The sequence below is a fragment of the Netta rufina genome, assembly GCF_964035555.1.
Source record: "Netta rufina genome assembly, chromosome: 25".
NCBI classification, from domain to species: Eukaryota; Metazoa; Chordata; class Aves; order Anseriformes; family Anatidae; genus Netta; species Netta rufina.
The window spans coordinates 7,840,075-7,864,444 of NC_140149.1; the positions used below are offsets into that span (position 1 = coordinate 7,840,075).

The following is a 24,370-nucleotide window of genomic DNA, read 5'->3' on the forward strand; positions in this document are numbered from 1 at the left end:
CCTCCCAAAGACAAAGAGTTGGAGCTCATCAGGAACTGCATTCATAGTCCCATATGTGCAGCCCGTTACTGCACACAGAGAGTTGAGCCAAAGTCAGGGCTTGCACTGGGCATGCTCGCGAGAGAGCTGCCGGGGAGCAGCGGGAGAGATGTCACACAGTTCCTATAGAAACGCTTCAGCTTACACGATGCAGGCCCTGGGCTGAGTTGGGGAAAACATCTGAAACCTATTTCCAAGCAGCCGTGCTCACACGAAACCTGCTGCGTAAAAAGAGATTTTTCAAACCCACCAAACACTGCGAGCCCTGTCCGGTGTGGGGGCAGGGAGAGAGTCAGCAAATAGCAGACGTCTTGCTCAGCTAGAAAAGCGAGAGGAAAGGCTGTATGAGCTGCCAGATTTAGCTCTCTGCAATTGCTCTGCAGCCCCGAAGAAACAGCGGCGTTTTCAGCAACCCAGCAGAGGCAGGAAGCTGCAAACCAGGCCACAAGACAGCTGCAATATTTGCACAGCACTGGGCTCTGCCCTAGCTGCGGTGGCAATGGAGTCTGGAGAAGAAATAAGACTGAAAACTTCCAAATTAGAATTAAATACGAACCTCAGCAAAGTCTCTAAATCAAAAATAACTGCATTCATTCCAGAAAGAAAGTATCGGGTATCTCTAGGCAATATCTCAAACTTCATCTCATCTTGCACAAAACACCCTGAAAAAACACAAAAAACCTCTCGGGATGGATGAAACCACCTTCTGCCAGGTGCTCCGTCTGCCAGTCCCCAGAGCAACTCAACACTATTCAGACAGAGCCTTCAGGTTTCCAAATATCTGGCCAAGCATTTCTAAGTGAGATACACACTTAAAAACAAACATGTTGTTGGTTAGTACCTCGATCCAGTTTGCTTTTGAGACTCAAAATTACTCAAAATGCCATTAATTAGATGACAGGAAACATCTATCCCTATTTTGTATAATGCAAACAAGTAGGCTCTGCCCTTGTAATTTCAAGAAAATTTCATATAAAAACTGAGTGTTTTCCCTATCAAAAAGGAAGTGACCTCATTTGAAAAACACAACAAAACATTTGGAGCCTTTTCTGTGAACGTTACAATGATATTCTTGTCTGATAATCTAAACGAAAATATATATATATATATTATCTGTTTTTCAATGCTTCATTGTAAATATACATTCATAGAAGTTTACAGGTAGCAATGCTGAGGTCATCCCTTCCCTGTAATCCTGCAATTTCTGGAACTAAAAATAAACAAACTGCAGATGTACAAAAGAGAAATCACATGTACTTGGGAAGCACAAAGGAGGTGGCAGATGGCTGTTAGGTGTTCTCTGATTGTTTTTAGAATTTGTTTTATGACTTTAATAGCAGATTAAATATTGTATGCTCACAATCCCTACAAGCTCTAGATATTTACACTCGTCCTTTGAAGAAGAGATAAACCATAGGGAGGCACAGACTTTATACTGGAGACATGACCCAAATTTGCAGGATTAAAAATAAGAATAAAGAGATAATCTGTTCAAACAGCACAGAAATACAAAGGATAAATACAAATTAATTTGTAAAATGTATTGCTTAAATCATCATAAGCCGATAGGTTGAGAAAAAGAGTTAATTGATTATGGACCTCAGTGGCATTTAGTGGAAATTTAAAAAAATATATATAATTTTTAGTCCTGAGAAGCATTTCTCAGTGATATTCCTACTGTGGAGCTTCTACCTGCTGGAGCACAGAAAAGGGCAAAGTGCTCCCATTACACAGGGCAGGTTTGGGGAAAGGCCTGCTCGCAGTGTGTTGTCCGTAAGAGATTCTGTCATCAAAGATTTTTTTCCACATGGGGATTCTTATCTCTGAAACAGAACTGCCTTGCTTTGACAACAGGAATGTCAGAGAATAGAAACTAGGCCATTTCTGATGGCTAGAGTGGTAGAGAGTGCTGGGCCATTTTTCTGTTCATTGTGGTAACATAAATTCATCTTGGGTGTCTGTGTGTGCTGAAAATACTTTTTAAAGATTAAACTCCATTTCTTCCCTCTTTGTGTTTCACTCATATTTCAAGCTACTTGTAGAAGGAATAATATTTTTCCTTCAGCTGCATAGCATCACAAAAGCTGCCTTTGAATGTTGTATTTGCAAGAAGAAAAACTAATGCTTCATAATTCTACCTTTCAAGAGTGACTTTTAACACTCACGAAGAGTAATTCCGAGATGAAGGTAAAGGGAGGCAGTGAAACGAGAAGAATCCCGGCGCCTGCTTGTCCTGGTGCGAGTGACCTTCAAAACAAACGCGCCGGGTGGCAGTTTGGTTGGTGCCACTGCCCTCTCCTGGCTGCTTTCAGCATAACCTCTGTGCTTTCGCCTGCTGAATCCTGGGCAAGGTGCACGACACAGCCCAGTTCCTGCTCCATTTCCTGTAGCTGTGAGGTGACAGCCGTCGTGTCACAGCACAACACCAGCACAAACACCTGAGCCTTCCCTCAAGCTCTCTATGCAAGGATTTTAAAGCACTTTATCAACATTCACTGATTATTTACCTTATCAGTGCTTGAGAACAAGAGAAGAATCAACAGCCACAGCTGAGCTCTTGCTAATAATAATTTAGTTGGGGAAATAAGAGTGAGGTTCAAGACAAAGCTTGTGCAGCCACGACTGCAGGAACCTGTCTAAAACAACTAATGCTTTCGTGTCACTGAGTGCTCTCTCCCAGCCTCCCATTAAGCATCCCAAACAATGCTCAGGCACAAAAAATACTCCAGGGAACTCACGGACGATGCAGCAGGCTGTGATGTGTGATGGGGCACCACATCCACTGGAGTTCCCATGCTGGGTGCCACAGCTCAGTGCCAGGAGGAACGTAGCAGCAGTGCTCCTCCCCCCTTGAAGCAAACATATTAAGAACAAAGAATTTTCTTAGAGGGAAACAGACTTAGCAATGCAATGCCTGAATATAGCCAACAGAAAGGAGGAAAGTTTCCCCCTTTTATTACTGCCTGAAAAAAAATATATATTTAAGGGCTACTATCTTAGGGAAAAATATACATTTTCATATTTTGTTCCACATGTAAAGGATGTACATGGGGCAGAATTCCTCTGAAACGTTATGTAGAAAAGATTGCTGATTACATTAGCTCATAGTGCACATAGGGTCTAATTATCTTCTGCATTTGTGCAAGGAGAATCCAAATTCCTTTGTGTCAAATATTCAGGGTATTATTTGATTCAGTGTTAAACGACCCTGACAGCAAACACTCGTAAGTAACTTTAGGAAACAATTCCCCAAACTGACATTTATATTTGGGATTTTGGGGGTAATCTGTATTTTTTTTTTGCTTTGTCTTCTTTTGGGATTCTGGAGAAATGTCTGGTGAAAGGAGAGGTGGGGGAGTTTGGACGAGCTACCAGAATGGAAAACGGTGAGACTCCTTAAGAGACACCCCACGAGAAAGACCCCATGAAAGACTTTCATGGGGAAAGAAATGGCACAGCAGTGGCAAATGCGATATTTAAAGATGTTTTAAAGGCATATAACCTGTAGGCCGATGGCTTCTGCTGTCTCTGGCGTGTCCAGGGCTGCAGGTCAGGGGTCTGAAGGCTGCCGGAGCCCAGGCCTGCTGCTGCCCCTGCTGCGGGCTGGGGCTTTTGGGGTCCACCGTGCTGGCAGCAAGAGACGAGGGGGGCCCGGAGCGAGGACGGGCAACCGGGGAGGGGGCTGGAGCAGGAGCGGGGCAGGCCCGGGGACACCGGGCTGCGGGGAACGGAGGGTCCCGGGGGCTGAGGAACGCCGGGGCTGCGGTGGCACCGAGAACCGGGAGCCGAGGCCCTGCCTGCGGCCGGCCGGCTGCGGACCCGGCCCCCGCGCGTCGCCGCTGCCATGGGGACGGGAACGGGGCGGGCCGGGCCGAGGGCTCGGCCCCCGAAGGCGAGGGCGTTTCCATGGGGGCGAGGTCCCCTGTCAGCCCCAGGAACCCCCTGTCAGCCCCAGGAACCCCCTGCCACCGGGATAAAGTGCGAATTTATCAGTTCACGCTGAAAATCAAGTGTTTAATGTCCGAGGAGCACTTGATGCGTTTAACACTCGTTTAACCCCTAAACAGGCAACCTTGGGTAACACCGGGCATGTAGCTGGAATCTGTTAATATTCACTGCAAAATAAAGGCTTTTAGAAAAACCCTTACTCTAAAATACGTGATTTTCACATTTTAGAGATCCAAGGCCCTGCTTTTCCCGGTGCCACACTGGTACAAGTCGATGCTGCATGTGCAGATTTACCCCAGGCTGTGCCCAGGAGCAGACCCAGTGCTGGGCTGTCCCCAACCCCAGCTTGCCTGGTGGTGAGGAAAGCTCCAGTACCACAAAAAAAGACCCTTCACGGTGCTTGACACTGCAGTAACAGGCAGTTTCTGTCAAATTGTCTTTAAAAATGACTTGTTGGAGTCAGCACCTTCCAGAAAACCTCCCCTCTGGTGAATTATAGTCTATACTTAATAAATGTATTAAATATATATATATATTTATTCCTGCGCTGCAGAGGGCTTGGTTTGAGCTTTAACCAGTGTGCCTTTTCAGTTCTGGTACCAGCAGCTCAGTGCGAGGAGGTCCCCAGCTGCTGCTCAGCACTGGCTGGGCCTGGGGCTGTGTCCCGGGAGCCCCTCCGGTGGCTGGGCTAAGCAGGACCGAGTGCTCAGGCAGTCCCGTGTCCCCTAAATTGTCCCCCCCTGCCCATTCAGTCCTCCTCACTATGGGTTTTTGTCCTTGGCACTCAGAAGAGCCAGCCCTCAAACAGCATAATACTGTGCCCATTGTAAGTGAAGGGTCTTTTGCTGCAGGCCTTGCAATAGCCGTGCAGAGGTCAGTTCAATAGCATGGGCAAAAAAAAACACAGTTCAGGCAGAAAAATAAACTGTCTCCATTATTGAAAATGGAGACAAATTTCTTCCTTCTGCAAACCTTACTCTGGCCTTTTAATAGCCCTGCTGAGGTCCACTGGATAGCACAGGCAAAAAGAGCAGAAAAATTGTAGGATTGGTCCTTAAAACACTTTCATCTTAGTACACGCTACCCGTACCAGCTTTATTTTTTGTAACGAGCAGGAACTCCTTCATGTTTTTTTTTTCTTTTTTTTTTTTTTTTTTCATATAGCTAAGCCATAATATGCAAAATGATGCATGTTTATAAAGTGTACAATGAAGTCCATTTTTCAACAATGGCAATAAACAGGTTGTTCCATGACCTGCATTTGGTTATGCAGACCATTGCTGAGGAACAGAATGTGCTAATCATTGATTTAGGGCCTGAGGACACTGCTTGGGAGCACTCTGCTACTGCCAATGGTGCAAATGTCAATCTCAATCCAGTGGCAGAAGCCTTTTGGACGGCTGCTGTACTGCATTACTGACATTATTTTAAACCCATAAATTCTCAAATGTGTATATGGGAGCTTTAGCAGAAAACACCACATGGTATGTGCTCTGCTTTACAGGGTTTTATAACTAAGGCTGACAATACAAAATAAGAAAACACGGAGAAAAAGTCCAAAGCCTTCTCTAAAGTTGGCCAGGATTCATTCCTAGTGTCTCAGGCATGCAAACAGCTACTGTGCTCTAAGGATTGGATAACTGCCCTAAATATAGGCAGTGGCTTTTAAATGGCTGCCCTACAGATAACCTGCAAATCTGCCTTCTTTCATTGCCAGTCAGAGCCAAGAGCTCGGTGCTCACTTTTGTGCACCTTGGGGTAAGGATGCGTGTCAGTACCGCCCTTCAGTGAAAGGAATTGTTCTGTACCCTTCAGTTAATTCTGCATTTCTGGCCTTGGTCTCAGTATGCTGTGCATGGCTGTAAAACACTGCTTTTTTAGAAGAGGGATGCACAGAGTGCATGACTGCAGCATACAGTGGCTGGTGTTGGAGGAAAACATTGCGGCAGATACTCTTAAAACTTCCATACAATTTCCTCAGAGTATCATCCCCATATCATTCTGCACGTTGCAGAATTTTCTTAACCTCAACATAAAATCCCAGGCAACATCTCCCTTGTCCCAGTATGGACTCCTCTATCCCCTGTTCCCAAATCTGCCGGCACAACCGCGCTTGGAACATCCTCCTGGCAGCTCCAGGCTGTGATTTTAGCCATCACCAGCCAAGCAGCAGCTCTGCCTTCTCACAGGGCAGAGAGAAGATGGGTTGCCAGCTTCAGAGGCAACACGGATTTTCCAAGGGGAAGAAGTGGCTTTTTTTTTTTGCCAGCAGAACCAGACAGGTAACTGTTCCTCGTGTGAGAATAAATACGCCTCTGTCCTCTGAAGGCACACGCAGGTGGAAGACACAGCCTCTCTGCTTCGCAGGCAGACACAACGTGTCCATGAGGTTAGCTCGAGTCTACGGCATCTCTAAGCCTGTGAAATCCTTTTGCTGCTGAACGAGGAGGGAGGCACCAAGCCTTTTAAACCAGCGTCCCGTTCTTACTGTCATATTTCAGCCTGGGCCGGGGGAAGTTGAGGGTGGCATACTCTGTGGCATTCTGCATCTGCAAGTTCTTCACCTCCTCCGCGGAGCGCTCCCGGATCTTGGTGAACACCTGGATGTCTGCATAATGAATGCTGTCGTCCTGCTTCATGTTCTTGGGTTTACTCACAGTGGCGTAGATGGGAGAGTCCGAGACATTTTCGTACGTTGGAGCCTTTGGGGAGAAAAAGCTCCAGACGGTCAGCTCTGGGCTACTGCTACACCTGCCCAGATGCCTGCATGCTGCCCCCAGCACCCCCAGCCCTCTGACACCTCCTGCTCAAAGAGACAGGTTTCATCCTACTGCTTCCACTTCACTTTTAGGGGAAAAAAACCATTTCCACATTGTTCCCAGAGCCAAACCCAGCCTACATCAGATGAGGCATTTCACAGCTGTGGATAATGGCCCCACATCTCCCTGACCCCTCTAGGCCAGGAGGTGATGGTCAGCTCTGTCCTGTCGGTATCCCGTAAGCAAAACAACTCTGGGAAGCTGTTTACCTTCCTGCCAGGCTGGTGCTGTTGGCTCTCGTGTATCAAATCAGTTCCTGAAAAAGAAACACCAGTGGATCAGGTTAACACAACTGTTTATTGTTCCATCTCTGAATTCAGAAATGCAGCATCTGGCACACGGGCTCTCTCCACTGGACGCAAATCAAATTTCCACCCCATCTGACATCCTCAGCCCTAACGCTGTCTTTGAGGCCTGCCTCCGAGAAGAAAGCCTGGGCTTGTTTCTTTGGAAAAAATAAGGTTTCCTGGGATGACAACATGCTGTGGACCGCAATGTTCTTGGCAGAACCTAGGAGGACTCACACAGCACAGAGAGCTTCCTTGTCAGGCCCTTGGAGAAGTCAGATCCAGTTTTAACTTTGTTATTTCCTCTGCTGCCTGCAAACATATTTTGCCCAGCATGGTCCAAAGGCCACAGGACACGACTGGGCTATGTAGGACCCCCCTTTATCCTGGGACACTGATATTCAGATGGATGTTTGTGGCACTTAGGGGAGTTTGATGCAGCTTCTGCTTTGCTGCCTCTTGAGAGCACTCACAAACTTTTCGATGCGAGACTTTGGTATTTTAAAGATACTTCTGAAGCCCCTTCCCTCCCCCTTGCCGAGCTCCATGGCATATCATACCCCTCGCTGTAAATTTTAATGAAATTTTGCCTCTTGCCTCTGCTCTTGAGAAAGGTTAGGTACAGAAGAATTTGGGAGAGCACCTCAGCCTCAGGGGTCCATTTACAGCCAGCGCTGATGAATGCCAGCTAACCAGGGGCTGATTTATGTCCCCCGTTCTTGTGCTGTAGAGCATCTTCACAAATCCTTACCTTGCTTTTCCTTCTTCCTTTTAAAAAGTGAAAGACAGTTCCTGAAATGAGAGAGAGACATCAGCCCGGAGAAGCCCCAGCCTCTGCTCTCATAACACGCAAACCCAAATGCACCACCCCAGGGTACTGAATCCATGCTGTTTGTGGTGTCTGGGGCTGCCAGGACGCCCTGACCAGCTCCACAGGCTCCAGCCCTGCTGGTGGACTGAGGCACCCTCTGAACCTGAGCAGCTTTTGTAGGGAAAAGGTCTAAGGGAGAGACGTGGGGCTGCATTTCCTTCTTTTGTGAATCATCTACCGTGCCCTATAGACACCCACAAGGCTCCTTGCTGTCCTGCCCTGTCTGGTTGTCCCTACGGACCTGCATCAGTGTGAGTGGGAACAGATTTCACTGTGGTTTTGCAACTGTGTTTCCACAGCTCAGTTGCCAAAGATGTGGGGTGCTGAGCGTGATCTCAGCTAGCACAAAACATTTCTCTTAGGGCCAGATGCTCTGATAGCCCCATGCCCCATGCTTTAGCCCCCGTGCCCAAGGAAGAGCTGCACAGCCCATGTGCTGATTTAATGTTTCAGACTGTGTTTTTCCTGTTCACAGCTTTCCACCTAAAACGCTACCAAACCAAACAAGCTGCGCGCTTTATACAAGCCAAGCCAAACCCTAATCTTGTCTGTACCTGTGTGACCAGAGAGCAACAAGCCAAACACAGCTACGGCCCAGCCATGGTGCGGATGGGAGCCAAATTCCTTCCTGCTGCAACAACAGAGCCAGGAGCTGAGCTCCTATCTGCCTAGCCGAGCAGAGCCGTGTCACACTCCGTGCCAGATGCACGAAGCAAATGTTAGCCCTGCAGCACAAAGCAAATATTATCCTTGCAGCACACTCACATGTCTGGAGGAGAGCAGGTGCCAGCCCCCTGTGGGCTGTAGCACAGCTGAAAAGGGGCAGGCAGTGTTCTGAAAGGGGCTGAAGAGCTCCCAGCTGGTACCAAGGAGCAGCGTGTGTCCCACGGGGTGTGCATTCGCCAGGCAGGTCTGCCACAAAGCAGCCCCTGAGGCAGAGCTTTGCCTCTGTCTTCTTTTAGAGGCATTTTGGGGAGGTGGCTGGTTTGTGCAGTAATGGCTTTGGTGCTCTAATGGCAAAAGGAGAAAAGGAAAATAACGGCCAAGAACCTGGAAAACCTCTGAAATGGCCAGCAATGATTAACTAGGCCTGCTGGAGCTGGGAAGTCAAAGGCAGCCCTGGGGAGAGCGGGGGGGGCATGCCTGTACAACAGGATCCAATGCTGCTTCTCACCCCTCTGCTGTGTCCCGCCAGCCCTCCAGTCCCTGGCAGACAAAATCTGCCAGCAAGGCAACCTTGTCTTGGGGGGGAGGGGGAATTTTAACTTTCAGCTCCCTCCTCCAACATTCCTGTGAGCTCGCAGGGTCTCCAGGGCCCTCCCTGGCAAGCCTTGTGTACCTCAGGCCTTTGCTTCCTTACAGTATTCAGGCAGGTTGTGCACTGTAATTAAAATAATGCCATTTGAAGTAAAATTGACAGGGTCCCTTGCCTCTTTCCTGGGAGGTGGGTCCCTGAACCAGCTTTCCAAGCTGCTCTGTCTTGTTTGGGTTGTCTTTCTTTGCAGAGAGAGCGTTAGCAGGTAGTGTGTAGGCTGGAGGTACGCTGAGGCTGTCTGCAGGCTAATCGTGGCCCAGCAGGAGATGGCATCTCCTTGCCTCAGATCTGCAGTAATTAGAAAGGATGTGGCAAGGGAAACGAGAGCAGGGCAAACCTCTCCCCTCCTCTTCTCAAAACCAGGTCATATGTGTTGTAACTAACTCACAGCCTGCTAGGCTGTATTCTGCATGACAGCGCACAGCGATACGCTGCTTCTCCTTTCCCTGTCTCAGCAGCATCCTGATCTCTGCCCTACACAAGGCTATGGCTTTGTGGTAATGGCTTTTCTCTGAAAATGTCAGGAACCTCCTCGGTCTCTTGCCATTTGCCCCCGCTTAAGGCCCACACTTTGGCAGCGATCATCACCAGGATCTTCCATCCAGCAGCGGGGTGCCTGCCTCCCCTGAGCCCTTTTGTGAGTTTCAGCTTTCTTTAGGAAGCCCAGCTCTTTGCTGTCACTGCTGTCGTGCTGAGAAAATACCCAAAAACACAAGCGGTTCTGATGCCTGAACTAAAATTAGGTAGCATTTTTTTCCCCCTCTGTCACTGAGGTGAAGCCATGAACCACGCAAACTGCTGCAGTGGGGCTTCACTGTGCTTGGTCGTGGTCTTCTGTAGGTGTCCCACAGCCCATGTTACCAACAGCATATCCCCATTCACCTTCACCCAGGCATTTCCCTGTGCAGGGCAGGGAAAGATGCTCCTGGGGAGAGAGAGCTAAAGAGCTCTGCTTTTTTAGGGCCCCACACCGCCCCTACAGCAGGTGGTAGCACTCAAGTCCCTCAGGGGTGCTGGGGGCAAAAGGGTCTTTGGCCAGAGCCCTGCCCCTGCTGCCAACAGCAGAAACTCCACGTCAGCTTCTTGCTTTCCAGGCAGCCTCTGGGAATAAAATCACGCAGGACACAGCAGCCCCGGTCCCTTGGGATGGCAGAACTTGACGTTGCCCCAGAGGAGCCTGCAGGAGCCATTGCTGCTCCCCAGTCAGAGCACAAAGCTGCTCTCCTGCTCGACCCTGCCTGGGCGAGTGACCTCCAGATCCGGGTTTGTTCCTCCTTCAGCAGCAGCAGTGTTTGCACAGGGCCTGGCACTGCTTGGACCTGGCAGCGCCCCACGACATGAGAGCACCCCTGGCTCTCACCGCCCCCAGCCCTGTCCCAAGGGATGCCCCCGGTGCCTCATTTCCCCCAGTCACCGGGCAGAGGACGTAGGAAAAGGGGCTTTTGGTAGGGAGATGTCACCCACCTGCCTCCCACCTGCACTTTCTAGCCCTGAATCCCGAACTTCCTGACCCCCCCTCCCCTGCTGCAGCCGCTAGGTGATGCTGTGCCGCTTTTAATTATTAAAAAAGCGGCGGCGATTTTCGGACGCTTTCGCAAAGCCGGCGCTGGAGTAGGGGACGTCCTCCGGGCTCCGGCCGGCAGCCGCCGCTCCCCCCTCGCACCCCCCCCGGCGGCTCAGCAGACCTGGCACCGCAGGATGCTCCCCCCTCTGCCCTTTTTCATCAAGAAATAGTGGGCTGGGGGGTGGTTAAAGGGCTGTGTCCCCCCAGGGGCACGGACCCACAGCACCAGGAGGAGCTGCCAGGGCTCCCCAAGCGGGGACAGGAGCGGACAGGGGGTCCCCGACGACTGCCCTGCCTGCAGGGTGCCCCTCCCGGCGCTTGCTTTGCTTTGGGGGATCTGATTTTCGGTCCCTCGGCTCTTCTCAGCCCCGACCAGGGGGAAGCCGGGCTGCGGACCCCCCCAAAAAAAACTTATCGGGGTGGCGGTGGCGGTTTGGGGGGGGAGATGCCCACCCCCTGCCCGCCGCCGCCCCACTCACCGCGGGCGGCCGCAGCTGCAGCGGTTGCCCATGTCGCTCCCTCCTCCGCGCAGCAGGAGCGGCTTGTGGCCGGGCACAGCCCGTGTTTCCTCCTTCCCGGCCCCCGGCAGCTCCCGGGGAGTGTCTCCCCGGCTCGGGTTTCTCGCCAGCGCCGCGCCGGGGCCGTGCGTGCCATCTACCGGGGGGCTCCGGGCTCCCGGCTGCAGCCCCAGGCTGGATCCTGCCTGTGTCCTGGCCTTAGAAAGCTGTCCGAGGGGAAGCTTTGGGCTTGTGGTGTGCTAAAGCCCAGCTCGCGGCGTTAAAGGTCTGCAGTGTAGCCCCCAGGCTCCCCCCTGTGCCTTTCACCCATCCTCTGTACCCAGGAGAGATCCCTCCAGCCCATGCCCTGGGCTGTGCCCCAAGGAGCTGGTTGTGGAGCTGCTGCTAAATGCTGAAGGTGCCATGCTCGTGGCACCCTGGAGCAGAGCCCGTGAGCTCCACAGGCAAGGTTTGGCGGCTCTGTGCTGGCCTCACAGGTGGCTGAGCTTTAATTCGCCCTTCTGGAGGGGGAGCCAGCCCTTAGCCCCCTGAAAGTGACAGCCCCAGGCTGTGCCCCTGCTCTCCGCCAGGCTCACGGCATCGTTTGTCAGCTGCCCAAGTGCAGGGCAAAGCCTTGGGGTGTCCAGAAGTGGCAGGAGGAGAAGGGCTCTACTGTGCATGGACCACAGGGCACTGCTGCTCTCAGCTGAGTCCTGGGTGAGCTGCACAGCCTGTCTCTGGCGCTGAAGTGCTCTGGGCTCACCCAGCACACCCAGTACACCCAGCACCCCAGGGAGGATTGGGGGTCTGGCCGAGTCAGGATTCGGTCCTGTCACAATAGGACCCTGTCCTCGGACTCGTGCAAAGGCCAGGTGGTCTCAGGAGCCTGCATCCCCCTGGGAAAGTGCAGACTGCGTGTCTCTGGGTTTGCCACAGACACTGTTGATTCAGTGAGCCCGCGTCTGTTTAGATTTCTGGGATAACTTGGGCTTTGTTTCTTTGCGGAGAAAGAAAATAAAAGGCTGCGAGCCCGTTCCCAGCAGCCCCTGACACAAGTGTTGGAGCTGCTGGTTTGAGCTCCACCAGTGAAACAGAAAGGCATCGAAAACATTGGCAGGGCTGGAGAGCACTTGGCTGCCGTTCTGCATTCCCTCTGCAGCCTGTCTGCGGGGCTGGGAGGCAGCCCTGGCTTCCAGAGCTCAGCAAACCCACCAGGCTCCGGCATGCACAGGGGTGAGGAGCAGCCCCCGGCTGCCTCCAGGCAGTGCCAGCACCGTGCTGCCCGGGGCAGCTGTCTTCATGCTCCTGGAGACATTGTCTGGGTAGCGAGCTGTGAAGTTGGCACAGGACGAGCCTGCAAGTGCGCAGCAAAGGAGAATGAACTTGGTGGAGAGCTAAGGCAGCACTAATGAAAGCCAGAGGGGGAAGAGGGAAGAGAGCAGCATAGAGGCTGCTAATGCTGCATGTTTCCACTGCAGCAGTGTTGGGGTACTGCAGGCACCGGGGGACTGGGAGCATGCCACAACAGGTGTGGTATGGGCACACAGCGAGCTGGCATCATCTCCAAAACATGAAGATGAGAGAGCTCTGAACTGATCTGGCCACTTCTCCCTTAGGATCCGCTCCGTGGTAGCCCCAGCCCAGGCCCCGTGGCTGTTTTTAGGGACCCGGGTGGGTGCTGCAGAGAGTGGGATGTGGTGTGTGCGGTGCTCGAGGCTGGTGCAGTGTGTGCCCAGCAGCATGGGGGCTGCACACAGAGCAGTTGCTTCTCAAGGGCTGGGAAGTTCCTGCCCTTACAAGCAGCCACTTCAGGTGACTGACAGCCACTAGCAGAGGGTTATCTCTGGAGTTACTACCAATAACCTAGACAAAGCCTGTTGTAAAGGTGATTTTTATTTTGGCAGCAACTGAAATGCTCTCTGGCAGCAGCTTATCTGGTCCTACAGAGTAAGGGCATCCCCCAGCGGCATGTACCATGGCTGTGGGTGATGTGCACTGAGCAGGATGGATGCTCTGTCACCCTCCTGCTCGCTCCCATAGTGCTGGTGAGCAGGGCAGCTTTTCACTTCCCTCTGACCCTCACTGCAGGCAGGGACACCAAGGAGCAGAAAGCAGCAGTACGGAAGTTGGTGGGCGAAGGAGCAGCCTGAGCACGGCCTTTCTGGTCCTGCCCATGCAGGGAGGCAGCGTGCAGAAACCCACAGCCCTGTCCTGGCAGGAGGAGGCTCTGGCCATAGGTCCCTGGAGCTTTTCTGCCTCCCATGGGAGGGCTGCAGCGAGCCCTGCCAGGGACCCCCATATTCGGCCAGTGACACAGCAATTTGGCTGCTTTAATTGGCACTGACGAGGATTGTGCCTGGCGCCTGCTGAGCCCTGGGGCCAGCCGAGGCAGCAGCTGCTGCCGACAGCAGCACACCCGATCCCTGGCCCAGCATCACACGGCTGTGGATAGGTTTCTCATGTAGCTGGTCACAACACCATGCCTGCAAAAGGGGCAAAATTCTCCCCTCTGTGGCTCCACAGAGGGTGCTGGGATGCCAGCAAGGTGTTTGGGACCTGAGCAAAGCCTTTCCCATTGGCATTTTGGGGTTTGCTCCCCTCACAAGAGCTAAAAGATTTGCATGTGAACAAGCCTCACGTCCCATAAAAGAGTGGGCTGAGGCAGGGACATGGCTTTGGTGATTATTTACTTGGGCTGACCCCATCTCCAGCTCTGGACTCTCACCGTGAGCCTCCAAAGCCCACACCCACGGTGTGGCCAGAAGCAATGCAAACCCAGGGAAGTGACAGCACGCCAGAGGCAGATTTATTTCTCCTTCCTCCTGAGAGCTGCAGGCACTTTTACAGACCAACGAGAGCCATGTGTGTGCACACAGGTCAGCCGCCAGCTCCAGACTGAGGCTCTGGGCTCGTTCCTTCCCTGGGGCAGGAGCAGCTTTTGGGCGAGAGTCACCCTTCCCGGGCGGGGTGAGAGAAGGGCACGGTGCTCAGCCGGGCCCAGGAGAAAACTTGCATTACAGTCCTTCCCACAAACACTTCAGTCCCATTTTTTTTTTCAATTCCAAGCCCTTTTTTCCAACCACCAGCTGTAAGAAGCCGAAGTCTGGCATTTACACGGCTGCCTCCCAGCCCTGCTGGGCGCTGGTGGTGAGAAATTGGGGTCTGGCACTGTGACTCCCCTCCCTCTCCCCCCCCATCCCACTGCTCAAGCCCAGCTTTGGGGCCTTTAGGACTCTTCCTTCCCTTTTCCTTCCTCGGCCCATTCTTCTTTCCCCACCGGCTGCTCCTGGTGAGTTATCTTCACCTCATTGACCCTGGCCTTCACCTCCTTCCCCGTCCGGGGAGCCACAATGCTTAGGATGCCATCGTGGGACAAGGTGGCCCTCACCAGCAAGGGGTCGACGTCCAGTGGGAGGATGTAGGTCCTGGTGAACTCTCGGGAGATGAAGCCGTGGCGGTCAGCCTTCTGCGGGTGCTGCCCCATCACCTCCAGCAGGTTGTCCACGGTGCGGACGGTGAGCTCACTGGGGAGGAAGTGGCAGACGTCCAGGAATACCTGGAACTTGTGCTCGTTGAGGCTGACCTCGGATGTGCCTCGGTCCAGCTGCTTGTTGATGCGGGGCCTGATGTAGTAGCCGTGGTACAGGGCAGGGGCTAGAATCTCACACGGGGACACACCTGAAAATGAGACCCGGTGAGGGTTTCCCCGAGCAAGGGGCTGGAGGAGGAAGCTTGGCAGGGGGGCAGGAGGAGGCTGGGACCTAGAGAACACCTTGGCTTTGCCACCACATCATCTACATGATGGGGACAGTCTCCGGCAGTTCCTAACCTTGTGTCTCCAAAAGCACGCTCGGTGCCAGATGCTTGCACACCATGAGTTGTGCATGCTGGGTGCACTGGGAGGGACTCGTGGGTGCACTGGGTGCTTGGCAGTGCAAAGCCCACAGCCAGGACTTGGCATGCAAAATGCTGATGGTGAAGAAACTGCCCTTGAAGAACTAAAAGGCCTTTTGTGTGCCATTGTCCGGGGGGCTTTCCTTGGAGCTTTTTGCTTTTTCACGCTGTTGTGCAGGCGCTGAATGGTTCTGCTGCTGCCCACATTCCTTCCTCTCAGCCAGCCGCCAGCCGCTGCTGGGCTTTGTGCTCAACACCCCAGCTCAGCTTTTTGCCGCTGCCCCCGGATACAAAATCTCCCCCCCTCTTCACACCAGCAGCTTTCTAAATTTTCACCCCTCCACCTCTCCCGTGGCCAGGGCTCCCTGCTCAGCCTCCCCTGGCGATGAAGGTGAGCACAGGGCCGTGTCCTGCACAGCCACACGGTTGCCCAGCCTCTGCTGGGGTGTGCGTGGGGTGTGCAGGGCTGCCGGAGGAAAGCCTTACCCACAGCCAGGCTGCAGAGGAGGATTTTGCTCTGCACTGGCACAGCGTGTGCACGAATGACAGACCACTGGGGGCATAAGGGAGGGACAGGGGAGATGGTGCTGGGTATGGATGGAAGGGGTGGACCTAGAGAGAAAGACCCTGGGTATTGCTCCCTGATTTTACCTGGCTGCCCATGCTCAAGCTTCCTTGGCTCCAGGAGCCCCCCTCTGGAGCTCAGCCTGCCCAGAAAGACTCCAGCAACCTCATCCAGCAGAGGACAGAAAGGTGCCGGGGGGGGCCGCCTCCCTCCTTACCTTCTCCAAAGTTCTGGTCGTAGATCTTGCTGGGGTTGGCAAACTCATACTCGGAACTCATGGGGTAGGCATGGGGCACGGTCCGTGCGGCCATGGCGTGCCGGGAAAGGGGGACCGTCTGTGCGCTCACTGCCTCACTTCGCTCTGAGAGTGAAGGCTGCAGATTGCAAGGTTTTAGTTGGGTGAATTCCGCAGGGAGGAGGGTGTGATAAAAAGATGGACCAAAATAGCCTGCGCGCAGGCCCTGGGTCGCCTTGCCAGGGTGATGAGGGAAGCTCCTCGCTGCATTCCTGAAGGCAGCAGCAGGCTCTGCCCGTCCGTGGGGAGGATCCTGCACCCCTTCCCCTGAGATCCCCTCCTTGGGCAGGGCACAGGGGGTAGGTTCAGAGGTTTACCACTGGCCCTGACACCCCTGAGTGACCCCACGGGGACAGGGCAGTGGTTCGTGGTGGCTGGTGCTCAGTCAGGTCATGCAAAGTCACCGTCATCACCCCACATCCCGAATGGTGCTGCTGCGAGCTGGCTGTCCCCACTGTGTGGTGGGACCCAGAGCAATGCCTGTGCTGGAGACCACGACTTAACCAGGCATCCAAAAGCTGGCCTAGATCCACGGTTATTGAACTGGGGGGGTCGGTGCCCAGTTAAGCTCCCTGTACCCTGAAACCAGAGATTTCCGTGAGTCTATGTCCCTGCAGGATGAGAGCAGGTGCACTGCTGCTGATGAATTGGAGGAGGTATTTATGGCTGGGCTGTTGCACAGGGCGGATTCTGCTCCCTGTTCTTGCAGACAAGCTGAGAGGAGGAGGGTCAGACCCTTTTGGTGGTGCAGTAAGCATGGTGTGCCCTCGGGCCAGCAATCTCCGTGCAAAAAGCTTGCATTTCAGTTGCAAGCTCTCAGAGGGACACCAGTTCTCGTCCTTTAAGCACAGCTGCTAGGCTGAACCCAGGCTCATGATTTGGGTTTAATGGTGAGGCAGGAACCAAAAGAAATGTGTGAATTAAGGCATATTAGGAGCATTAATTTTAGGAAATGAGCTTGCTGCAGGGGTGCAGGCGAAGGCGGTTTGCATCCCGCAGAGGGCACACAGCTGTGCAGCTCCATGGGGCCACTTCTGTGCCTGCTTTATCTCTGCTCCCAAAGCGCTGGGCTCTTCTGCTCTCTCCAACAAAGTGGCTTCTCTAGTGGGCAAAGGAGGAGAGGTGTCAAACTGATGCGATGTGGAGATCATCCTTCACTTGCACAGCCCCACAGGTGCCAGGGCAGCGACGCTGGCTGGGCTGCAGAGCTGCTCTCAGGGGCATCTCGGCCAAAACCTCCCAGGGCCCATCCTGCCCTCCCTCTCGGCCAGGCCTGGGGCTCCCTTTGCCTTAGGGAGAGGCAGAACTCTTCCTAGACACGTGGGTGCTGTGGGGAGCTGCAGCCTCGGTGCTGTCACCGGCAACAACGGCCCCTTGTCCCTTTATGTGTGAGCCAAAGATAGGAGCTGCATTGATCCTGCTGGCATCCAAAGCAGCTGGGATCATCCGCCAAAGCCCGCCTGGGACTCTGCAGATAAACAGCACGTGGGGAGCGGGGCGGGCAGCCGGGCAGTTGAGCTTCTTGCTGCCCCATTAGGCTCCTTTTCTTCTTCTCCCCTTCCCCCTCCTCCTTAGCAGCCTGTTCAAATCCCCCAGACAGCTCCTGGGCACCGCTGGAAGGACCAGCCCAGGAGCAGGACAATAAAATCCCTGACACCACTATTCGAGAGGACGCGGGGGGAGAGGCCCCGCCAGCCGTGTGGGTATAAAGCTGCCCCCTGCTCCGGGCACAGCACCGCAGCACAGTCCTCTGCTCCGCTCCTCTGCTGCGCTCCGATGGATATCACCATTCACAACCCCCTGATCCGCAGACCTCTCTTTTCTTGGTTGGCACCGAGTCGTATCTTTGACCAGATTTTTGGAGAGCACCTGCAGGAGTCTGAGCTGCTCCCCGCTTCCCCCAGCCTCAGCCCCTTCCTGATGAGATCCCCCATCTTTCGGATGCCCAGTTGGCTGGAGACGGGACTCTCGGAGGTAATCTTCCCTTCTTACTGCTCTTTGCTGGCACAGGGTGCACGTCCTGGCAGGTCTGGAGCCGGGGAGCTGGGAGAGCTGAGAGCTGGGAAGCTGATTGTAGGTGGTTAACAGGAAAACCCTGGGGAAAAGGGTGCTGTGCTTGTCTGCTCCTCTGCTTTAGGCAAGAACCTCTGCACGCTCTGCTAACCACTTGTGACAGCGAGCAAGCATCGCCGTAGCTGTGGGCATGGAGGCAGATTGAGCCCCGTGTGCGCTGCAGATGTCCGTAAGAGCTGATGGAAGCAAGGAAGAAGCCGAATTTCCTGCAAAGCTTTTGCTCCTGCTCCCTCCCAAGAAGCAAACAGCACATGGGCAGCGGGATCCCGGTGCCAGGCAACGTGGGAGCCCGGGGCTGTGGCATGAAAAGGAGCCTGGGTTAGAGCCACTGCCGAGCAAAGTGGCATTTCCACAAAAACACAGCACCCAAGGGATCCCGAAACTGCACTCTGCTTGTTCCAGGGGCTGAGCCAAGAGGCACACAGCTCAGATGACCTTGCCCTGTCTGCAGGTTGTCTGTCTGCTTGCAAGTAACTTACAGAGCTACTCGGAGTGAGGGGGAAGTGTTTTCTTAATCTTTGCTTAATGTTTCCCTTGGTTTAGTGACCTGGGTCTGGCCATGTGCTGAAGCAGCCACAATAAGCATCACAGGTAACAGCATCCGACTACCGCAGTGGAGAAATCTTCACAAATAGCCTAGCAGGAGGAGGAGGAAGCCTCCCAGGTCAAACTGTGGAAACCAGTAAGCCTAGAGCTGGCACTGGGGCTGCTCCACGTCCCAGAACAGAGCTCCAGGAGGCTCGCCTGCTCCTGGCCACGAATGCAGCTGAAAGGCAGAGACTTTGTATAGCAAAGTCCCACTTACTCGTCCAAGACAGGCAATAAATGCAAATTCAACCTCAGCAGCCAGCAAAAAGCGGCGTTTTCTGGAGGTGATAAAGTGCAAAATGGAAGGGAAGGAGGTAAGATTAGCAGCAGGTGACTCGGTTTCAGCAGGAGTCCTGCTGCTCAGATAAGAGGTGGGCAGTGAGGCAGCAGAGCTCGCCTGTGGCATGCTATTTTGGTTATTGAAGGGTGACAATACAGGGGTAAGCCTCCAAGTGACACAGATGAGCTGCAGTCAGCTGCACTGTCAGGGTTTCTTCTTCCAGAAAGAGTTAGCAACATCCAGTCGCAGAGACTGGAAACCTCCAGACACGCTGTAGAAAGAACTGGATGTAAGAAGAGTTGGTTTTAACAAATACAGGTTGAGGCAGCCTCTTCCTCACACCCCAGAAAATGTTTATCCCCTGTGACTGAGCCAAAGCATCCCATTGTAGGTGCTGCAGTGATGGGCATTTATGTAGCAAGGGACAAACCCGGCCAGATGAGATCCCCAGGACTGTGTGCTGAGAGCCTTTTGAAGCTGAAACCCTTGCCTGTTCTTTCCTGAAGCCATCCCTTTATTTTGCAGATGCGACTGGAGAAGGACAAATTTTCTGTAAATCTTGATGTGAAGCATTTCTCCCCAGAGGAGCTAAAAGTGAAGGTGCTTGGGGACATGGTAGAGATTCACGGGAAACACGAGGAGCGCCAGGTACCTCTGCTTTAACTGGGCCACTGGTAGAGTCAGTGTGAGTTTCCTTATCTGGGGTTAAACAAGGAGGCTGCAAACCAGGCCCCTCCTGTGCTCATCTCAAATGCTTCCAGTGTTTTTTATCAAGCCAATCCTAACAGAAGATGCTCTGTGCAACCCCTGAGCTGCTCCCAGCCTGGGCAGCAGCAGGGTGGCTTATTGCTGTGTTACACGAGCTGCGAACTGAACTGGGAAATCAGCTTCGAAACGGATATTTCTGGGCCTCCCTCTTTCTGGGCAGTGGCCAGGAATGCAGGGTGGCATTCAATAAGTTAACAATGAACTGTAATAATTAAACCATGTAATGAATCAATGCACTGCCCTGTTCCACTAGCAGGAGGCTATCTCTTTCTGAAAAAGGCCCATGTAGCACTTTGTAACCCTAAAAGGTTGTGTTCTGCTGTTGGTCACCCCACTGCTCGCTGGCTCTGGGCACCTCTGCGGCAACTGGGCATAGAGAAGTTGAAATCTATGTCCAAAGCTGTAGGTAACATGGATTTCCCACCCCAGAAGGAAACAAATCCTCATGATAACGTAGCTATGCCACTGTGACTGTCAGCTCCAACAGCTTCTGGGAGCCCAGATGGGTCAGTCAGAAAATCCAGCCCTACTTGTAGCTGGAGGGAGCCTGTCTGACGTGGCTTCTGAAAAGATTTTTTGTCTGAGAAAATAATCCAGCAGCATAGCTGAGATCAGCTCACCGGGGATCTGTGTTATGAGAGCCCTGGAGACCCTCAGGAACAGACACGGATGTAGCTCCTGCACCTTCGCAGTGACAGCACGGTGCTGTGCAGTGAAGCCAGTCTCTGGCTGGCACAAGAGCTGCAATACAAAGTCTCCCCCTGCAAACAGGGTGCCTGCAGGCACCTGCAGCATGGGCAGGGCAGGCTCTAGCTTCAGCCAGTCTCAGCTCTTTATAAAGAACATCTCATAATAAAAATTATTTTAAATTTCTGAGAAGAAACTCCAGCTTTGAGAGCTGAAGCTTCCCAAACGCAGACTTAATGCAAAGGTTTAGGTGGAACTGGGTGACCGCTTCTAATCAGGGCCGTTCCTTCTCTTCTCCTTTTGCAGGATGAACATGGCTTTATTGCCAGGGAGTTCAACAGGAAATACAGGATTCCAGCTGATGTGGATCCCCTGACCATAACCTCATCGCTCTCTCTGGATGGTGTCCTGACGGTTAGTGCACCGAGGAAGCAAAGCGACGTTCCCGAGCGCAGCATTCCTATCACCCGTGAAGAGAAACCTGCCATTGCGGGAGCCCAGAGGAAGTAGGCTGCGATCTAAAGTCACCCCAGGGCCATTCAGGAGCACTTGTCATCAGGTGCCAGCTGTACTGAATGGCCACTCTTATTTATTTATGTTGAGTAAGTTTACTAACAAATAAAACATGAATAAGCAGTTTGTATTTTTTGGTTTTGAGCACTCAGGACAAGGGAAGCATTGGCTCAAGAAGGCCACGTAAGATTGTTGTGCAGGGAAACACACTGGGCATCATTCTTGCTTACAGCTTGAGTGGCAGGCATGTCCAGGAGAGCTTGTCTCGGTGTTCAGAAACACTTTGCTAGCATAACTTCATTTTCTCTAATGTTTTGCAAACATCTAATTGCATGAGCATTTTCCTTCAATGTTTCCAGAAGACTTCTGAGTATTTCACAAGCAATAGAAGAGTTTCTCCAGTGGAGATTAGGCTGTTAGGACAACTTTGTGACAATCGAAACCCATTCAAAGTGTAGGTATTAGATAACAACTGAGCAGAGAACAGCTGTATCTTATATCTCTAGAATGACTCATGTTATGTGGAAGTATCCAAGTGCTGCAATCAGTCTAGAGCAGTTGCAGATGACAACTGCAAACTGCATAGCTGCAGTAAACACAGATACACCCAGAGAGGAGAAAATGCCCTGCTGTCATGGCACACAACACATCACCTTGAAACTATGTTGTCAGTGCCCTTCAAACAATAAATAGCATCTGAAGCCTACAGCATTCATCTGATTTATGCTAACATTGTTGAGTGGTACAAAACAATACTGAGTCTTTCTCACATGTCATCATCTGCTTAGCTTCAAAGAGATGTGAGCAGAAAAGAAAGTCTGTGTTACTGGAATTGAATTTCTGTGATTTCTGCTAAAAAAGAACAGAATGCCACAGATCTGTCACACAGATCATCACACTCTGCCCTATTTTCTATGTTCCTTATTTCTGCTACGACAAAAGTATTAGAAGAGGTCGATTTAAATTCACGCGAACTTGTCAGACAGCCTTCTTCCAGGGTTTTAAGTGAAATAAAACAAGCACTCAGTGATGTGGGGTCATCGTCAAACACCCCAAATCACACCTAAATGCCAAGCTCTAGTTTTTCCTACCAGTCCATTCTAAAAAGCTGTTCCAGTTGTTAGCTGAGTGTCACTGGCAAGGTGTAGTGTGACCTCTGGACAGGAAACTCAAAGGTTGCAAACAATACAGCTTAGAAAGCAGGAAGAACATATTTCACATGATTCTATATTTAGTTTTAATGTGTAATAGTGTTTTTGTTTTGTTTTGTTTTGTTTTTTTTCTTGAAGGATATCCTTGTAGCACTGCTAGCAGACAGGCCTCCTGTTATTCTGAAGGCATAGTCTGCAGATTCTCTCCACATCTGCTGTATCCTTCTTGTTCCTGCCCTGAATCTGGGACAAGAGCAAAGAAATCGGTGCCATATGGAGGCCTGTAGTCTATCATGTAGCAGGACTGTGCAGTTGATTTATTTGAAGGAGGTTCCAGTTCAGGCTGGTGGCCTGGAAACCAGTGAGGTTCTCGTCCAAATCCTAAAAGGAGAAACAAAACCAATTTAAGAAAATAAGTCTAGAAGAGTAAGAAGATACCCAGAAAGCAGAGCTGGGATAAATCTTTTCTATAGAGCACGATTTTGTTAGGCTCAATCTCAGAAGCAAGACATGGGAATTTTCAGCATAAACTCTTTGGGGATAAATGTGATGAGGGTGGCTAGGCAGGAACACTTGAAATGAAAGTGCCACTCCTTGCATGACTTGAAAGACCTGCTCCGTGGTGGTGCAGGGATATAACCCAGCAATGAGAACACACCAGTCTGTCACCTCCAAGCACCAATGTGGTTCAGAAGCTCCTCTTTAGCTATGCTACAGATCAAACAGATTATGTTTCAGTTTTGTGCACATACTTCTTGTTCTCTGATGCTTTTCCTTGCTGTAATCCGAAGAGTATGTTGTTTCAAAGCAGTGAGAGTACTGAAAAGAAAAGCTCGCATTTAGCATGACTAAATATAAGCTAAAAACTCCAGCATTTTGTATCTTACAGGAAGACCAAAGTACCTGCAATTACACTACTACTTTAAAGACAGTCTAAGGTAAGATCACAAAGCTTGGGTGACTTTTTTTGATTCACCATCTGAGGGCAAAACACGGAACAGCAAAGGCAAGTTATTTTGGCTGGGGCCACTGATAGAAGGAATAAGACTGCAATTGAATGAAAAAGCATTTCTCACGTCTTCTGTCCTGCAGTGGAACAGTTCTTTAAGGGCAAAAAGTGATGGCTATTGCCTTAAAATCCAATATAAAAGACTACAAGCAGGGCAGCAGAAGGGAAGCTGCTCATAGGAGGCTTGCCCTTATTACATTCAAAGCTGGGGATGGAAAGGATCGTGCCCTGTGTGTGTGACAAATTAAGTGACCAAAGAACACCTCAGCTGAAGCTTGTTATCTCCACAATGTGGAAAAGCAGAAGCACATACCTGGGAAGGAAGGGGCTTGGGCTGTACAATTTTCTGTATATCGTAGCGCTCCTCATTCCAGTTCCCAATAAGGGTTTTGTTTGAGTAATCATCCTCATTGGTGGTGCACCTCCAGCCGTACTGGAAAAACTTAGAAGTGCTGTCCCTGTCTGTCTGCCTTTCCCCATGCTTGAAGGAGCCAAGGAGGGAGCTGTAAAAGCGGTTCTTGGGCATGATCTGGGATTAGAAACCAGCACGGTGAGCAGCTGGGATAGAAGCAGGGTGTAGATGGCTTGGAATGTTGTCCCTTCCTCCTCCCTGGTGACTGCACAGGGACATCCTCCTGCCCCTGCAGCCGTGATGAGGGCATCAAAGGACTGTGTTCATTTTTGACGTGAAAAAATATTATTTTTAAATTTTTTTTTTTTTTTGGGGGGGAGGGGGGAAGAAAGGTGTGGCGTAAGTATACTAAGCATCTATTTTGATACCGAATTTCTCAGTTTCACATGTAACATGGGGCTTCTCAGGGTACTTTACCCACCCTCAGCAACATAAAGTAATTCACCCAAGGTCCCAGGGACCAGACCTCGTAAACACCACGCCAGGTCCCCTACCTGAGCTTGCCTTTTCCTGTTTTAAGCCTCTCAGCGTCACTACCCCTGTGACTGTGAAACCCTCTCTCAGCCCCTTGCAGCAGCTGAGGGCACACAAGGAGCAGAGGCAGCGGCGCAGCGGCGCTCCTCTCCTTCAGCTGGAGCTTGTGGGGGGCCAGGGAATGCTCACAGGGCTCAGCCACAGCAGCCCATGGCTGATCCCAAACCTGGCCCTAATCCCAAACCCAGGCTTGTCAGCAGGGCCTTGGCGGAACCCTCCGGGGTGCAGCCTGGCGTCAGCAGCGAGCGACGCACGGAAGTT

General features: G+C 51.9%; 5 protein-coding genes across 6 annotated transcripts in view; 1 reads left to right on the forward strand and 4 right to left on the reverse strand.

Annotated features, from left to right (window-relative positions):
* The window catches only part of DIXDC1 (DIX domain containing 1), a gene marked incomplete at both ends in the record, with an annotated part of 36,139 nt that extends 33,296 nt beyond the window's left edge, over positions 1-2,843 (reverse strand). Inside the window, one exon of the mRNA XM_084301413.1 lies at positions 2,778-2,843. Within this exon, the coding sequence (XP_084157539.1) occupies positions 2,778-2,834 (57 nt within the window). The remainder of the gene's footprint in view (positions 1-2,777) is intronic.
* A 2,319-nt stretch (positions 2,844-5,162) lies between these two features.
* LOC311218678 (uncharacterized protein C11orf52 homolog) lies at positions 5,163-11,424 on the reverse strand. The gene is made up of 4 exons (XM_084301459.1): positions 11,323-11,424; positions 7,845-7,885; positions 7,016-7,062; positions 5,163-6,689 (listed from the first exon to the last, which is right to left on the reverse strand). Exons 1-4 carry the CDS (start codon positions 11,352-11,354, stop codon positions 6,453-6,455), a joined length of 357 nt encoding a protein of 118 aa, XP_084157585.1. The 5' UTR covers positions 11,355-11,424; the 3' UTR covers positions 5,163-6,452.
* Positions 11,425-14,566: 3,142 nt separating this feature from the next.
* On the reverse strand, positions 14,567-16,148 carry HSPB2 (heat shock protein family B (small) member 2; the record flags this gene model as incomplete). The annotated part of the gene is made up of 2 exons (XM_084301489.1): positions 16,017-16,148; positions 14,567-15,018 (listed from the first exon to the last, which is right to left on the reverse strand). Exons 1-2 carry the CDS (start codon positions 16,108-16,110, stop codon positions 14,567-14,569), a joined length of 546 nt encoding a protein of 181 aa, XP_084157615.1. The 5' UTR covers positions 16,111-16,148.
* A 1,434-nt stretch (positions 16,149-17,582) lies between these two features.
* CRYAB (crystallin alpha B) lies at positions 17,583-21,126 on the forward strand. Its single transcript, XM_084301651.1, has 3 exons — positions 17,583-18,068; positions 19,561-19,683; positions 20,797-21,126. The coding sequence occupies exons 1-3, from the start codon at positions 17,871-17,873 to the stop codon at positions 20,998-21,000; spliced, it is 525 nt and encodes a 174-aa protein (XP_084157777.1). The 5' UTR covers positions 17,583-17,870; the 3' UTR covers positions 21,001-21,126.
* A 1,125-nt stretch (positions 21,127-22,251) lies between these two features.
* CFAP68 (cilia and flagella associated protein 68) lies at positions 22,252-24,317 on the reverse strand. Of its 2 annotated transcripts, none has more exons than XM_084301416.1 (4): positions 24,070-24,317; positions 23,477-23,692; positions 22,907-22,973; positions 22,252-22,535 (listed from the first exon to the last, which is right to left on the reverse strand). In XM_084301416.1, exons 2-4 carry the CDS (start codon positions 23,687-23,689, stop codon positions 22,330-22,332), a joined length of 486 nt encoding a protein of 161 aa, XP_084157542.1. In that variant the 5' UTR covers positions 23,690-23,692; positions 24,070-24,317; the 3' UTR covers positions 22,252-22,329. The 2 variants fall into 2 exon arrangements, with proteins under 2 accessions (XP_084157542.1, XP_084157543.1); XM_084301417.1 differs by having other exon boundaries at positions 23,477-23,832.
* Between the last annotated feature and the right edge of the window lie 53 nt (positions 24,318-24,370).

What these genes read in the sequence shown, in the direction of transcription:
- CFAP68 (XM_084301416.1), bottom strand. Translation starts at nt 23,689, where the DNA reads ATGCCCAAGAACCGCTTTTACAGCTCCCTCCTTGGCTCCTTCAAGCAT. An exon ending in CCAAGCCCCTTCCTTCCCAG is followed by an intron (nt 22,974 to 23,476) that starts GTATGTGCTTCT and finishes TTTTCTTTTCAG; the next exon opens with TACTCTCACTGCTTTGAAAC. An exon ending in AAAGCATCAGAGAACAAGAA is followed by an intron (nt 22,536 to 22,906) that starts GTATGTGCACAA and finishes TTCTCCTTTTAG; the next exon opens with GATTTGGACGAGAACCTCAC.
- CRYAB (XM_084301651.1), top strand. Translation starts at nt 17,871, where the DNA reads ATGGATATCACCATTCACAACCCCCTGATCCGCAGACCTCTCTTTTCT. An exon ending in TGGAGACGGGACTCTCGGAG is followed by an intron (nt 18,069 to 19,560) that starts GTAATCTTCCCT and finishes TTTATTTTGCAG; the next exon opens with ATGCGACTGGAGAAGGACAA. An exon ending in GGAAACACGAGGAGCGCCAG is followed by an intron (nt 19,684 to 20,796) that starts GTACCTCTGCTT and finishes CTCCTTTTGCAG; the next exon opens with GATGAACATGGCTTTATTGC.
- LOC311218678 (XM_084301459.1), bottom strand. Translation starts at nt 11,354, where the DNA reads ATGGGCAACCGCTGCAGCTGCGGCCGCCCGCG. An exon ending in TGCAGCTGCGGCCGCCCGCG is followed by an intron (nt 7,886 to 11,322) that starts GTGAGTGGGGCG and finishes CTCTCATTTCAG; the next exon opens with GAACTGTCTTTCACTTTTTA. An exon ending in AAGGAAGAAGGAAAAGCAAG is followed by an intron (nt 7,063 to 7,844) that starts GTAAGGATTTGT and finishes TTTCTTTTTCAG; the next exon opens with GAACTGATTTGATACACGAG.